The sequence below is a fragment of the Zasmidium cellare genome, assembly GCF_010093935.1.
Source record: "Zasmidium cellare ATCC 36951 unplaced genomic scaffold M409scaffold_1, whole genome shotgun sequence".
Classification (NCBI taxonomy): Eukaryota; Fungi; Ascomycota; class Dothideomycetes; order Mycosphaerellales; family Mycosphaerellaceae; genus Zasmidium; species Zasmidium cellare.
Window position 1 is genome coordinate 1,141,503 of NW_022986945.1, and position 13,926 is coordinate 1,155,428.

At 52.7% G+C, this 13,926-nt stretch overlaps 6 protein-coding genes across 6 annotated transcripts; 4 read left to right on the forward strand and 2 right to left on the reverse strand.

Annotated features, from left to right (window-relative positions):
• On the forward strand, nt 1-480 carry M409DRAFT_48752 (uncharacterized protein; the record flags this gene model as incomplete). Its single annotated transcript, XM_033811031.1, has 1 exon — nt 1-480. The coding sequence occupies one exon, from the start codon at nt 1-3 to the stop codon at nt 478-480; it is 480 nt and encodes a 159-aa protein (XP_033674721.1).
• Nucleotides 481-1,503: 1,023 nt separating this feature from the next.
• Nucleotides 1,504-3,201, forward strand: M409DRAFT_48753 (uncharacterized protein; the record flags this gene model as incomplete). The annotated part of the gene is made up of 6 exons (XM_033811032.1): nt 1,504-1,774; nt 1,829-1,993; nt 2,050-2,068; nt 2,134-2,418; nt 2,470-3,020; nt 3,077-3,201. The coding sequence occupies 6 exons, from the start codon at nt 1,504-1,506 to the stop codon at nt 3,199-3,201; spliced, it is 1,416 nt and encodes a 471-aa protein (XP_033674722.1).
• Nucleotides 3,202-4,734: 1,533 nt separating this feature from the next.
• Nucleotides 4,735-6,615, forward strand: M409DRAFT_16105 (uncharacterized protein; the record flags this gene model as incomplete). Its single annotated transcript, XM_033803495.1, has 2 exons — nt 4,735-6,182; nt 6,234-6,615. The coding sequence occupies 2 exons, from the start codon at nt 4,735-4,737 to the stop codon at nt 6,613-6,615; spliced, it is 1,830 nt and encodes a 609-aa protein (XP_033674723.1).
• Nucleotides 6,616-6,637: 22 nt separating this feature from the next.
• M409DRAFT_62076 (uncharacterized protein) lies at nt 6,638-8,147 on the reverse strand (the record flags this gene model as incomplete). Its single annotated transcript, XM_033815007.1, has 2 exons — nt 6,638-7,625; nt 7,678-8,147. The coding sequence occupies 2 exons, from the start codon at nt 8,145-8,147 to the stop codon at nt 6,638-6,640; spliced, it is 1,458 nt and encodes a 485-aa protein (XP_033674724.1).
• A 673-nt stretch (nt 8,148-8,820) lies between these two features.
• On the reverse strand, nt 8,821-10,318 carry M409DRAFT_62077 (uncharacterized protein; the record flags this gene model as incomplete). Its single annotated transcript, XM_033815008.1, has 7 exons — nt 8,821-9,235; nt 9,286-9,321; nt 9,404-9,438; nt 9,487-9,572; nt 9,629-9,958; nt 10,020-10,098; nt 10,157-10,318. 7 exons carry the CDS (start codon nt 10,316-10,318, stop codon nt 8,821-8,823), a joined length of 1,143 nt encoding a protein of 380 aa, XP_033674725.1.
• A 1,833-nt stretch (nt 10,319-12,151) lies between these two features.
• On the forward strand, nt 12,152-13,218 carry M409DRAFT_62078 (uncharacterized protein; the record flags this gene model as incomplete). The annotated part of the gene is made up of 2 exons (XM_033815009.1): nt 12,152-12,895; nt 13,204-13,218. 2 exons carry the CDS (start codon nt 12,152-12,154, stop codon nt 13,216-13,218), a joined length of 759 nt encoding a protein of 252 aa, XP_033674726.1.
• Between the last annotated feature and the right edge of the window lie 708 nt (nt 13,219-13,926).

Genomic DNA, 13,926 nt, shown 5'->3' on the forward strand with positions numbered 1-13,926 from the left:
ATGTCAGGCCCAGATTACTGGAGCAGTTACCCACTCAACAGGCTGGACAGCGTGAGGCAATGGCAACGAGCTCGAAATTCGGAAACCATCACGTTGAAACCTTCAGAACCGACGCAGAAAAATGCGGCCTCTGCTTGGGGAGTGTCTGACGTACCTTCGGACATCAAGATGCAACCAGTGGATTCGGCTTTGCATGCCGCGAGTCTTACATCGGCTGGAGACCAAGCGCCTCCAGCCGACTTCCAGAACGAAGACTACGACTGGCCCCAAACACAGGAAGCTATAATAGCTCCCCGCGAGGAAAGATACAGCGAAGAGACAAGAGACGTGGCCCAGACACTATTCTCGATATCGAATCAAGGGAACTTGCTGCCTCGTGATCAGCCTCGCTCGGTACCAGCCCCGATGCAAGGCAATATGGCCAACTCCCAGGATGCCGAGGCTCTTCCATCTCGGTTTCCAAAGCATCTGTTCTGGTGATCAGCGAATGCAGTCATGCCGAAACACATCATGTGTCGCTGAGTGCATCATCGCTGGAACTTAAGGGCTCCTGCGGTGATACGCCGATCATTGGCCAAGTGAAAGCTAGGAAGGCGGCCACGAATGACGTGTAAACGCTCTGGAGCAAGCCGGCGACATTTCAGAGTCTTCCAATCTTTGACAGACAGGGGCAACAGCTCAGCAAGCCTGAGGCATATCAGCGAGGCGGCAAAACTTTCCACCACATCTACACGCCTGGTGAATTACAACTCATCGACAGCTGGATCCGAAAACTATATCGTCTCTTAGACGCTGTGGCACTCTTCGATCGAAGACGTTACTGTGCAACATCGTTGGTGTTGTCTTTACGACTTTTGGTAAGCCGGCTCACTCCCCGTGGCACCAGTACACGCTTGCTGATCTCTTCAAGGCTCTTCTGTATCATCATGAATACGTTCCTCGTCTATAGGGTACTGAGTCCAATCGATTGTCCAACTTCAATGCATTGAGGATGGTGTGACATGAGCCGGGTTGTGACCTCTACAAAGCATATCTTTCTTCGATGAATGATTCCAATGGCGACATACCCTGCATAGCCAAAGCTATGGCGGGTTCAGCCCTACCAAGCGGATTTTCTACGCCTAGAAGAAGTGTCGAACATTTCGACTCAAGCGACTTGCGCCAAGCCATTGATGATCATGACCGAAGAAGAGAAAGCCGCAGAGTTGCGGAAGAGATCGCCGACCATCGACCTGTTCACTTTCGAAGTTTGTTAGATCAAGAGCTCGGTATATGCGGCATTCTACCAAACAATGCGATGATCGGCATCAAAACTCAAATGATGAGAACGCCCGGAGGAACTTCACTCCAAGCTTTCCTCCCTATACCTGGAACGATTAGGCGTCTGTTAGCTAGCGCAATGTCGCGAGACATCATCACTAATCAGTGAAAATCTACATAGGGTGTTAAGGCTCTTGCAAGTAATCATAGCAGGGGTTAGATGGATTGGCTGACCCCACAACAATGAAGACTTCCTCGTTGGTCACTACAGGCATCCTGGTGATAGCGAGTGCCGATGCCTTCGCCCACTACGCCAATGCTTTGAAACGGTCCGGCAAGCTTAGCAGCGAGGATGCGGCGAAACTCGATGCTATCGAGCGCGATCCAAGAGCCGCAGAAGATATCATCCTGGAGGAGCAAGGGCGTAGCGAGCAATATCCCAGGCGCGATCCAAATGCGGCAACGTCATCTTCCGGATCGTTGTTGGATCTTCTTCCTCTAGGAGGCGGTCTTTGTACGTGACCATTTCGTCAATACGATATGGCCTTCTTTGCTCACCGTTAGACAGTAAATGGCATTCTTCAGCCTCTGAGCGGTGCTTTGGAGGCCATAGATATTCCGACACCGCAGCCCTTTGGCTTGAAAAAGATTCCAGGCGACGAGCCCAACCATCAATTCCAGAAGCCAGGACCGACAGACGTTCGGGGCATGTGTCCTACACTGAATGCATTAGGTAAGAGCGAGGGCATGAGAATGAGAGAAAGGGACTGACTGTTGGATTCTCGACAGCGAACCACGGTTATATCAGGTATGTTGATTTTGTGATCAGAATCCTGAGGGAGCGTTATGAGCTGACAAGAAGTAATCATACAGTCGAGACGGAATCTCCAGCTTCGCAGAAGTCGCCAACGCCTGTCAGACGGGGTTCGGACTGGGCTACGACGTATCTGTCCTTCTGTCGGCATTTGCTCTGGCTGCTGGCGGTGATCTGATCTCGGGCAAATACTCCATCGGTGGCCAAGACGACCGTGTACCCAATACTCTCGGCCTAGCTCCAGGCCTTGACAGTCACGGCGTGTTCGAAATTGATACTAGCATCACACGCCAAGACACTCACTGGGGTAATAACGCTAACTTCATCAATGATCGCTGGCTGCAGTAAGTACCACGAAGTCTACTCTCTCAAGAACATACCGTAACAAGTATTAGATACGTCGCTCTCGCAGACAAGCATGGCGGCCAATTCAACTTCGATGCCAATGTCGAAGACGCCTCGAACCGATACGACACTTCGCGAAAATACAACCCATCATTCCTCGCAGGGTTCTTGTGGTTCTTCGTCACGCATGTAGAGAGAGTTTTCGTGTTTAGCCTTCTTCCAAACGGCACGAACGAAGGTGTAGCCGACTACGCCAACGTCGCCCCCTTCTTCCTCAACGAGACCTTTCCACCGAACTGGTACAGGAGAGCAACGCCTTGGAACGCAGTCCAGAACTTCGGAACAGCGGCCGAGATGTTTCTCGCTGCTCCTCGAGAATTAGGCGCGAATGTTGGAACCGGGAACTTCATACCTTTGGGTGCCAACCTCACGGCTCAAACTCCAGAGGACATTACGTGCTTCATCACGATGAACTTGCTCGATCTAATCCCGGCACAACTACAGCAACCTGCTTTGTTGGGCAATCAAGACCTCTTCCAGGCGTTCTGGAAGGGTGTAGTCTGGCCATTCTTCGTCAATGATGGGCATTACAACTGTCCGAGTAAGTTCATCTTTCAAAACGTCTTGATCGAGAGCTTGCAGCTGATCCATTCACAGTCCAAGAGTTCACTGGCCCTAGTCAATCTGCTGGCGTCAAAGGCAACGTGTACAGTGCATCAGGCTCGCCCGTCAATGGAAAATACGATGGCCTGGGCTATATTGCGCCAGATGGCTTGTCGTAAGTGGCTACGATGATTGCTCGCAAGGTTCTCGTAAAGGCACAAGCTGTCGCGGCCTTGTGGAGCCAAGTCAGGCTTGAATAGTCAGTATTTGCGAGCAAACCCTCGAATTGGATGTGGCGAGGCTGTCGTTACACATGATTGGTCGCCGCTGTCATACATCTTTGCTCCAGGCTGAATGTATGGTAATCTTTCGATTCTCACCGATGGCTCAGGTACTATTCATTCATCCATGCTTTCTGCCGTATGCGTAAGCATACCCTGCTTGTTCCGCTCAAAGTTGAACCTCAGAATATCCCCAATTCTTTCGAGTTTCCAAAGCAGTCAGAGATTCGATTAGGAGCTCGGTCTCTGTAGAAGCTGGAGAGATGATGGTGCCATGCGTTCCACTTTAAGCGGAACGCGAGGGCATGGCCGTTTGTTGCACGTATTGGGTGGCGTTTCCCATCGCCGCGACCCTTATCATTTGTAAAGGAACAGAACAACCTGTTCCCGCGCTGTATACATGCTTTATTGGACAACTCGAAGCAAAGCCCGAGACGCTGACTGTTCTCTTTGACTTGATCTCAAACCAAAGTATAGGTGGTAGCCACGGTTGGGTTTTCAGTAGGATATAGATAGCGAAAGCTGGTTCATCACAGGCATAGATCATGCGAGTCAGAACGTAGCGGAAGAACGCACCATCCTCGTCCTGGATGGTTGGGAGGACCTCGACGACATCAAGCACTGGTTTGATGAATGACATCAACTTGGCCTACGGCGGTCGGTCTCCCTTCGCGTGAATTCGTTCTTTGCCCATTCAGTCGTACATATTCGGTGGAACGTGTGGTTGCATCCGTACTTGCGCTTGTCCCGCAGATTGAGATTATCTTGACAGAGCACACCTGTGGTGCCTCCGTCCTCTGCCATTCTGGTCGATAGTTGGCGGAACGGACAAAGGTGACCGCCCTTGTCGCTGGGATGTGCGGTGGCAAAGTTCTCATCATTCCCAGCAAAGCCAACGAAACCGAGGAGATCCGCCTTCTCAGTGCGCAAGAGGTCGCGAGTGAGCAGGCTACTCAAAGCGAGGAATAGGATGCGATCCGCCTATGAAGATGCTTTGATACTCCTTCACCGAGAGAAGTTGCAGTAGTGACGTTAAGATAAGCAACATTATCATTCGTCCTGGAGCATACCCAGCCTCTTCCGCTCAAAGTGGAATATTCCCCACTGCTCGTAAGCTGCCTAATAAGCAATCCGGAGTACTAACCAGAGCTTGATCGCTCTAACGATCGGAACGATGATTGACGATGGACGAGAGTAGGTGCAAGTGTGAAAGGGCTGGATTCACGGATCGCCATTTCTTCCTACCGTGTCCGTATCGGTTTTACGCACTAAACCCAAAAGAGGCTTGGCTAATACGAGACTTTAAATGTTGTCGTTGTTCAGCCCCAGCCACTTCGACTTCTTCTCCGCTGTATACCGGACGGCGCTGTCGTCCATGCTCAAGGCCAAGGGGCCAGCATGACGGGCTCAAAGGACGGAGACCGATAAGAGATGGCACAGGAATCGCCATCTTCTAATCACGAGACTGGGTCTCTCACTCAGGGCCATTCGCCGCACGAGAGCCGGTTCATCGGCTCCAGCAGTGGGATTTACTTCATCAACACCGTCAGGCAGGCCTTCGAGGCATCGGCACAGCAGAATGGACGAGAACATCTCCCTGCAGCTGAAGAGACCGTAGGCGGCGAAGAGGATCTTGCTTCGGCACGGAACTCACCAGAACGGACTCAAGGATTCGAGCTGAATATCAACAGTGAAGCGGCGATCGAACTTACGACAACTTCTCTGCTGGGCTCCCTTCCTCCATATGATACAGCACAGCAATTGGCAGTCGAATACTTCTCGACATGGCACCCAGTGCTGCCTTTTCTTTCGGGCCCGGAATTTCTGGAGGAGCTTGAGGCCGTCTACGGGGACCCAAGGACAGCCAAAGGCCCAGGAAAGGCCTCGGTGGATCGACGTCGCATTTGTTACCTTATCATCATCCAATGCGTTCTGAACGTTGGGGCATCTGGTACTTCAGCAAGCCTTTCTAATGACGCCAATATACTATCACGGTCGAACCTGCTCTCCCTCGTAGCTGCGTTGGCAACCAAGCACGACATCCTGACTGTTCAAACCATACTAGCAGCTCAGGTGTACTGCGTATCGATTATGGCGTTGCGCACTGCGTCGTCGCTCGGGGGGCTTTTGAGCAGGTTGCTGTATCACGCTGGATTACACCGTTGTCCTTACAGATACCCGCAGCTATCCAACGAAGATCGAGACCTTCGCAAAAGGATTCTGTGGAGCTCTTACGCACTCGATCGATATATCTGCCAGGCGTTGGGCATACCAGTGTCTCTCACAGACTTGGAGATTGATGTATGCATTCCTGGAAGAAAGGAGCAACACGGAAGTGGGAGTGCCACCTCACCGCCTGATGTTCCGGCAAAATCTGAGCCTGGAGCAAAACCGTCGCCGGACACGGACATCAGTAAGGAAGTGATTTTGGCCAACTTTGTGGAACACGAACGACTCGTTGGGCGCGCACTGGAGATCTTCCACGCATCATTGCACGCTCGCAATTCAGATCCGCGGATTGTGCTCTTTCTACGTTCAGACGTGGATCGATGGTTCAACAACCTACCCGAAGAGCCAAAGCTGTCGCCAGAGAGCACGACCGCAGAAGAGCAGATTGCTCGGTTCTCGCCATTCTTCCATGTGCTGTACGAGCAACTCGTGATTGCCATCAACCGTCCGTCCTTATCTTTACCACGCTCTGCACCTGAGTTTCACCACGGCCTTCAAGTCACTATCCGAGCTGCAAAAAGAACGATCATCGCAATGGAGCGACAGAACACGCTGTTTTGGCCCGGCTATCTTGCATCCACCTGGATGTCTGGGTTGATTATCTCCTTCGCGTGCCAGGTCGGCCTCTATAACATCGTTCAAGGATCGCAGTAAGGACAAAGTGCCCAGTGAGAACATAACGTCTGCTAACACAGTACTAGGGAGATTGTTCGCTGTCTCGATCTGCTCAAGCGCATGGGCAGCCGTTGGCGAAGTGCACAGCGATGTCACGCAGCTCTGGCAACCCTCCTATCCGACCTACAGCAGACGCAACGTCGTTCGAGTACCGAAGCCTTTGGAGACGACCCTGAGACTCACACGAAACGAATCAGGCTCGAGCATGGAGCATCCGATACCACAACCACACCGAATCAATCCACGGCTAACGCCAGCCATACAAACGGATCTCAGGCGACACCTATCACTGGCGAAGGTTTCGTGGACTGGGATGTCAATGACTTCTTTCAGGACATCTCTTGGAACAACCTCTTCGACATTGGCAATATGGCACAGGAGACTGATATGCAGTTTTGGCCAAGCTAAGCCATGATCGTTTGAATGTGATCTAGTGACCGGCCTGGGGCGTGCTAGGCACGAGTGAGACAGCCTTGCTAAATGTGAACTCCTGAATGCCGTACTTGCCGTTGTTGCTGCCCCAACCGGATCCCTTATGACCGGTCACCGGACCACCAGGCTCGGCAAAGAGCGTCATGTTGTTGACCTGAACCTGGCCAAACTCCAGCTCTCGAGCGACCCGCAAGCCGCGCTCGTAGCTTCCCGTGAAGACCGACGCCGACAGTCCACCAAGGCGGGAGTTGGCCTCTTCGATTGCTTCTTCCTCGTTTTCCACAGGTACGATAAAAGCAGTTGGCGCAAAAGCCTCACCTGTCGAAATGGCGGACTTGGGGTCGACGTTGGTCAGGATGGACGGTGGCAGAGTAGCAGAAGCTGTCATGTCACTAGATCCGTAGAGGAACTTGGCACCGTCTTTCACCGCTCCATCGATTGCGGCTTTGGCCTTTTCGGCGCCTACGTTGGTGACTGCGGAGCCCGCTGACGGGATACCTTTGACTTCCTCGACCAACAGGCGAGCGAATTCTTCCAAGATCGAGGACTGGACGATGATTCGTTCGGTGGAGAAGCAGACTTGACCGTGGTGCATCATCGCTCCTCGTGCACATAGCTTCGCTGCGTTGGGCAGATCAGCATCGTCTAGCACGATAGCCGGACTTTGGTCTCCAAGCTCAAGGAGAACAGGCTTCAGATGTTTGGCCGCGACAGAAGCAATGATCCTGCCAACGCCCGCACTGCCTATAAATTCCACCTTGCGCAGTGCGTGGTGGGAAATGGCGGCTTCGGTGACCTCTGCGCCAGCGGGACGGTCTGCCATGATCAAGTTGAGAGCCCCTGGAGGAAAGCCAGCTTCGTGGAAGACCGACACGATGAGGCTATGGGTGGCAGGGCATAACTCCGATGCCTTGACAACAACGGTGCATCCAGCTGCGAGAGCTGAAGCAATACCACGTACAGCCAAAACGACCGCAGCGTTCCATCTGGACTAAAGTCAGCTCTCAAGTGGCCTCCGGGATGAATGTTGATGCTCACGGGGGAATGATCAAAACCGGTCCCACCGGCTCCTTAAACACAAGATTCGTAAACCCAAACTGCGAAGGCCGAATCTCTCCAACCACAGCATCAGCAACAGCCGCCGCAATATCATTACAAAACGTCGTCGCCTGGACATTGTTATGCGTCGCCCACTGCTCCGCGCAATTCGTCTCCTCGATCTGCAGACGGGTGAACTCCGCCGACTTCTCCGCGAACAGCTGTCCGGCGCGGATGATCATACGTCGACGCTCGTGGATCGGAGTAGTCTTGTACGTCTTGAAGGTTTTGGCTGCGGCTTCGACGGCGCGGTTGGCGACGTCGACGCTTGCGGTCTGGCCATAGTGGACAGGTTTGCCGGTTTTGGAGGAGGTTATGGGGAAGGTGGATGATGCTGGGAGGGTTATGGGTTCGCCGGAGATGGTGTTGGGCACGATCTTGCGGCCCTCTGAGTCTTGGGAGAAGGACATGATGGGCTATTGCGCTTCAAGTTGGGAAAAAGTTGTGTTTGAAATTGTTCGACTCGATCTAAATCGCCATCCAGCTGTCTACAACACGCTCACATATACACACTTATATACCCCTGTACAGAGAAGGAATCCATAGCAGGATCTAGGGCATAACAGTGTAACGTACTCGCTTGCGGTCCTTACACGGGCATTTTAGGTGAGGGTTGCGGGGCTGAGAAAGTATCTGGTGGGCCCTAACAAAGGTTAACATGAAGCTGGAATAGCGCAGTGTTGCTGGCGGAGGTAAGCGGTTGCCACTCCGCCCGTGCCCGTGTCCCCATGCAGTATGTGCGGTGTCACACATATGGCAGTTGCTGTGTTCTCAGGTGACGTCTCATTGACGGTTGTTGGAAGCGATCGTTAGTAATATGTCGTCTGGCTGACTGTCTGTTAGGATGATGTGCGGTAAGTGCCGGTCAGGATTGAGGATGGACAGCGAGGGATAGCACGTGTCAAGAGGCAGTAGCTGCGGTTGGTCAAGTATTTAAGGGATTGATGCTCGTTAGATTGCATACATAGCTTTTTGTGTACAATGTGTTCGTCGTTACAACATAACATATGCCTCGTCAATTATCGTGACTCCATATCCATTCCACCCAATATTCGTTCATCCTCTCTCCACAATGGACATCCTTCAAGACTGAATCGAGCCTGGGAATACAGACGCTGTAGGTCCACCGTAAGCAGTCGCGCCCGGGCAGAATGCAAGCGCACTCAGGTTAGCGTTGGGGATGGCCGGGCATCCACCCAACGCACCCGTAGCACTCGTTAACAGTGTGGTCAGCGGCGACAGAACCGTCGCGGAGAGACCTGTGGCGGACGGCAGCGCAGCAGCGAGGAACTGGGTGGAGAAGCAAACCGGGTTGGCGAGGACTTGAGCGGTGGTGTAGGCGCCGCTGGTGAGCAGTTCAGAGGAGATGGCATTATAAGTGTTGACTTTGCCCTGATTGCAGCCGATCAAGGCAATTCGTGGATCACGCTCTACGACGTAGAACACGTCTGTGGCGAAGTATGGGATAGAGTACTCGTCAGTGGGATGGCGCTTGTACCTAGCACAGGGTCAGTATACCATCTATATGAAGATTCGAGTAGTACGTACCAGTTGTTTGGAATTTTCTCGTTTCCTGGCACCCATCTGTCTCAAATGTTAGACTCGTACCCAAACCCAAGAGGTTGGATGTACTTTCCTCAGGTTGTTCTCTGGCCCTTGTATAGACATGAAGCTCTTCAAGACGTCCTTGTTCAGGATGCCCTGCTTGTGTTAGTACAATAGAGATTATGTCATGAAGAGGAGAGCTACCTCGGGATATTCTGCGGATTTATTAGACATGAAGCGGTAGATGAAAGTGAAGGCTGCTTGGGTGACAATGTTGCCAGCAAAGGGGCCTATCACGCGGCGGACGTCAGCCATTGTCATTCGACATGAGATCAAGAAAACGTACCATAAAAGAAGACAGGGTTTTTAGCAATACTCTCGTTGAATCGATGCTCGCGGAATGACCTCAGAACTTCGAGGTTGTAGTTTGCAGTCCGGGCATTAGGCTGGCGGTTGTAGAGGTTCTGGAATTGCGACATGATGAGTCGGGTATTGCTTCCGTACTGACGCAGATCTGCTCTCAAGGGAGAGCTATCGGCTTCGTAGTTGCCGTGCGAGCCACCGATACCGATGTGAGGAGTTCCAGCAATGCTCCATTGTGTGAGAGTTCCGTCAACGACAGCACCGTAGACGGCAAGGAAGGCGGCAAGGTCAGGGGCCATGCCGAACACCTTGTCTGGTGGAGAGCAACATGATCAGCAACTAACAACAGTTAGTTCAGATCGATGGAGACTTACTGGTAGCGTACTGGAATTGTGGGATAGTAGCAACGCCATTGCGTGGCAAGTATGCATGGTTTGCCAGTGCATTGAGACCCTAGTTCCAGATCAGTTGGGCGTTCATAGACAGATGAGCTAACTGCTGCGTGACTTACTGGACATGGGCCCCTAGCATCGTTTCGGCCAGGTGCAATAAATCTGTTGGCACCGGAGTTGCTAACGCGCTGGAGGTTTGCATCGAACGGCGGCGGGACCGCGGGCAAAGCACCGGCACCTTGGGGAGGAGCCGTCTGTCTGGCCTGGAGACCACCGTCCATGGCAAAGGGATACGCAGTAGCATAAGTGCTGAGCAGCACAAGGCTGAGAATGGATTTGCCCGCCATACCAGCAACTTCTTCGATCGAGAGAGAACACAGGAGAAGAGAGCGGCTTCGTTGTAACGAGGAGATCGCTGTGGGAATATTATACCTACACATCAACGGGTCATGCCCCCATCATCATCGCGTATCGTTGTCGGACTTGTTGACCGTACTGAGAGGTTGCTTTTGCATGTTGACGTCGACGGCATTTGGGCGCTCAGTAGTGTCGCTTCATCCAGTGCTTGCACCGTTGTGGCTGGACAGTTCGCACTTCGCAACAGCGTGTATGGGCATGTCGTCGCGGACGTCGAAGGCGTCGAAGACCACTTAGGTGCTCAGCTCGGTACATAGAATAGACAAAAGGCCGTGAGTCGCTCGCTTAGTCTTCGCGCAACTGGTCGCCTAGTCTATCAGACCAACCGATTGAGCGCAAAAAGTAAAGGCGTTGCTGTTCAAGTTAGCAGAAGGCAGCCACAGATGCAAAGTAGGAAGTCTATTTGGACGCCTGCCGTCTGGGGAGGCTGCCAAGGGAAGCCCCAAGCGGAGACTCCGCAAACTGCTTACATCTCGGCGTCCTGCAAATGGTGTGGATCTGGAGAGAATGTGCGATCGATCCTAATGGAGGAATTGGCATGTGGAGGATCGACATAGGTTTTAAGCCTAGTTACTCGGCTTAAATGCCATGTGGTGTTCACTCATCATGGTTGGTCGTCGTTGACTGACCGTGTCTTGGCCATGTCACTATATCTTTGTCGCTGGGAACGCCTCGAAGGGTCTTGATAGATGTCGCTCTGTCTGTAGTTTCTTCGCACATGATTGAGAGGAGGCAGGCTGCTCTGAAGGGCGACTTTCCGTGGAGTTCGCCGGTGTTGCTTGTGAAGACATGCTAATGCAGTGGGATCGGCGTCGAGCGGCAGAGCGGCAGAGCACGACTGTACGTGCGCGCTAACAGTCCGTCCGATGGTGTTCTGGTCTGCTACAGGGCAGGGTAATCGAGAAGAGCCCTCAAAACCCGCAACAATTGAAAGATGATTGATGTCCGTCCTCGTGGCATAGTGTCACTTTGTCTCCATGAGAAACGTTGTTTTTGTGCTCCAATCATTTGAGGTAGATGTGCAAACATAGACAAGTTCGACAGTGGCCACTTTCCAGATGGGGGTCGAAGTGTGATCCTCTGGAGCAATCCGCGATACGGGGAAGGTTTCGTCAGGGCAGCACATAGCGTAAATCTGACCGAAACGTGGCTGCCGTTCATTCAATCGGCTCGTGTTCTTGTTTTTCTGATAGTGCAATGATAGCGTGGTGGTCTGGCAATGTCGGCAGCGAGCGTAAGGGATCTGAATGCCGGCTTTACGTCGACAAAGTCCGTCTTTGAGGCGCTTTCTGAGCACAAATATTGCCACAGCGCTTCGTCCACATGGACGGCAAAACAGTACTTCCAGCTGGCGTCTGTCTGTTGTCTCAACCCGCTCGATCTGCCATGGTCAATTTGTCACCGTTCCGCGCTGAAATGCGGACGCTCGCGGCTCAGCGGCCTTCACCGGCAGAGCTAGATCTTGACGCGAATGCGGATCTTGGTGTTGTTCAAATGATGGAGTCTTGATCAGATGCACCGCCAATGGCCAATGATACGACTCTGGTGGCATTGTGGTATACCGACGTGGATGAGACAGGAAAGAGAGAGGCGGGTGACGTTTTGACACGGCGGAACGTTTCGCCGACAACGACAACGGCTTTCCCTTGGCAACCAACGCCTGACACGTCTCGCGTCAACCTCAACACCAACATGCCATGAACAATGACACTTGGTTGGCATCTCCATCGCCGTATCAGGCGCTACCGGACGGCCACATCAGGACGCTGTGTCTCTTGCCCGGGCTGCCGGATACTCCGCTCGAAGCGCAGCTGAAGAGGCAATCGCTGGATGCCGCAGAGGACGACCGCGACCATGGCCAGGCCGCGAGTGAGGACAATGGCTTTGAGGCCATCTCTTACTGCTGGGGCAATGAATTATCTGAACAGCACCTGCACTTGACCAATAGAAGCAGCCTGGCTCTTACACTGTCCCTCTATTCTGCCTTGCAAGCCTTCCGACACACGAATCAGCCTCGACATCTCTGGGTCGATGCTGTATGCATCAACCAGGACGATGTTGTTGAAAGATCGTCTCAAGTACAGATGATGGGCAGGATTTATGCGAAGGCTCGGAGAGTGCTTGTCTGGCTTGGACCTTGCCTACCCGATGGAACTGAGACCATCGCGTTCGTCACTTTGACCGCGCCGATCGTGGCCAGAGGTGATAGACCTCGTCGCGAACTTCTCAGAATTATTGAAAGACATCTTGAGACAGCGACACACTGCAAGTGCTGCCATATTGCAGTCTCACCTCCTCGGCGCATCAGACTAGAAGACGCACTAGCTGCAGTGGCGAAGCTGTTTGAACGACCCTGGTTTGGGCGGCTATGGGTTGTGCAAGAGGTCGCTCTAGCAGCTCAGATCCGCGTCCACTGTGGTTCACATTTCGTTTCATGGGAGGTTTTCACTGAAGTGCTCAGAGCGCCTGGCCAGTTTGAGGACGATGAACATCGCGTAGAGCGAGTCGTGCCCAATACTTTGCCACGAGGAGAGCTACGACAGGTATGGGCGCATTGCAACTACCTCAACCAGCTCAGAGCCCGCAATCGCCATCTCTTGAACGACAAAGACTCTTTCAAGCCTACCTCACTGTGCAAAGACCTGCTCATGCTCTCTCGCCTCGCCTGTCAAGACGCACACGATCGAATATATGGCGTGAGCAGGGTGCTTGGTCTGCACACGTTTGATGCATTGAAAGTGGACTACAGTATATCAGTATCTGAGTTGTACCGCCGAGTCGTCGAGTTAAGTCTCACAGCCGTAGTGAACAAAAGAGGCGGGCGTGCAGTGCTGATACTGGCATTGGCAGGTACAGAATATTCAGAAGCGTCGTCTTTGCTAAGACCTTCGTGGGTCCCGAACTTGCAGTACTTGTCGGAAAGATCTCGCTCGAAGCATGCCTACTATCAGTGGGCGATGGCTGAGCGCGAGTTCTTTGCCGACGCTGCAGAGTTCCGGTGTCGAATCTCTCAACACGACCCACAGCTGCTACTGGTGCGAGGTACTTTCAATGGGCGAATTCATGTCATTTTAGATGGCTCGGCATGCCCTTCGAAGCACGTCCATCGTCGCACTCCATCCAAATGTGCGGATCATGAGGCGGTGGCTCTGATCAATTGGTATGTCAGATGCTGCCGCTTCCTCGAAACTGACCTTCTATCGAGAAAGGCAGACGATATGTCCAGCAGTCAAAGCGCAGGAGACATATTTGGCGCCAGCCATGCCACAATTAAGGCAACGGAACGGCGCCTCGTGCCACTGGACTTGCTAGCTAAGTGGCTGGGACAAACATCTGTAGAGAAAGACGTCCAAGGCCGGCTTGATGAGCTTGCACAGAATCTTGGACCGCATATCACCGGATATCCATACGACAGGGAATGGAAGTTATGTGTGGTGAGTACCCACGATGGCTTTCATGCAGCATGGGTCCC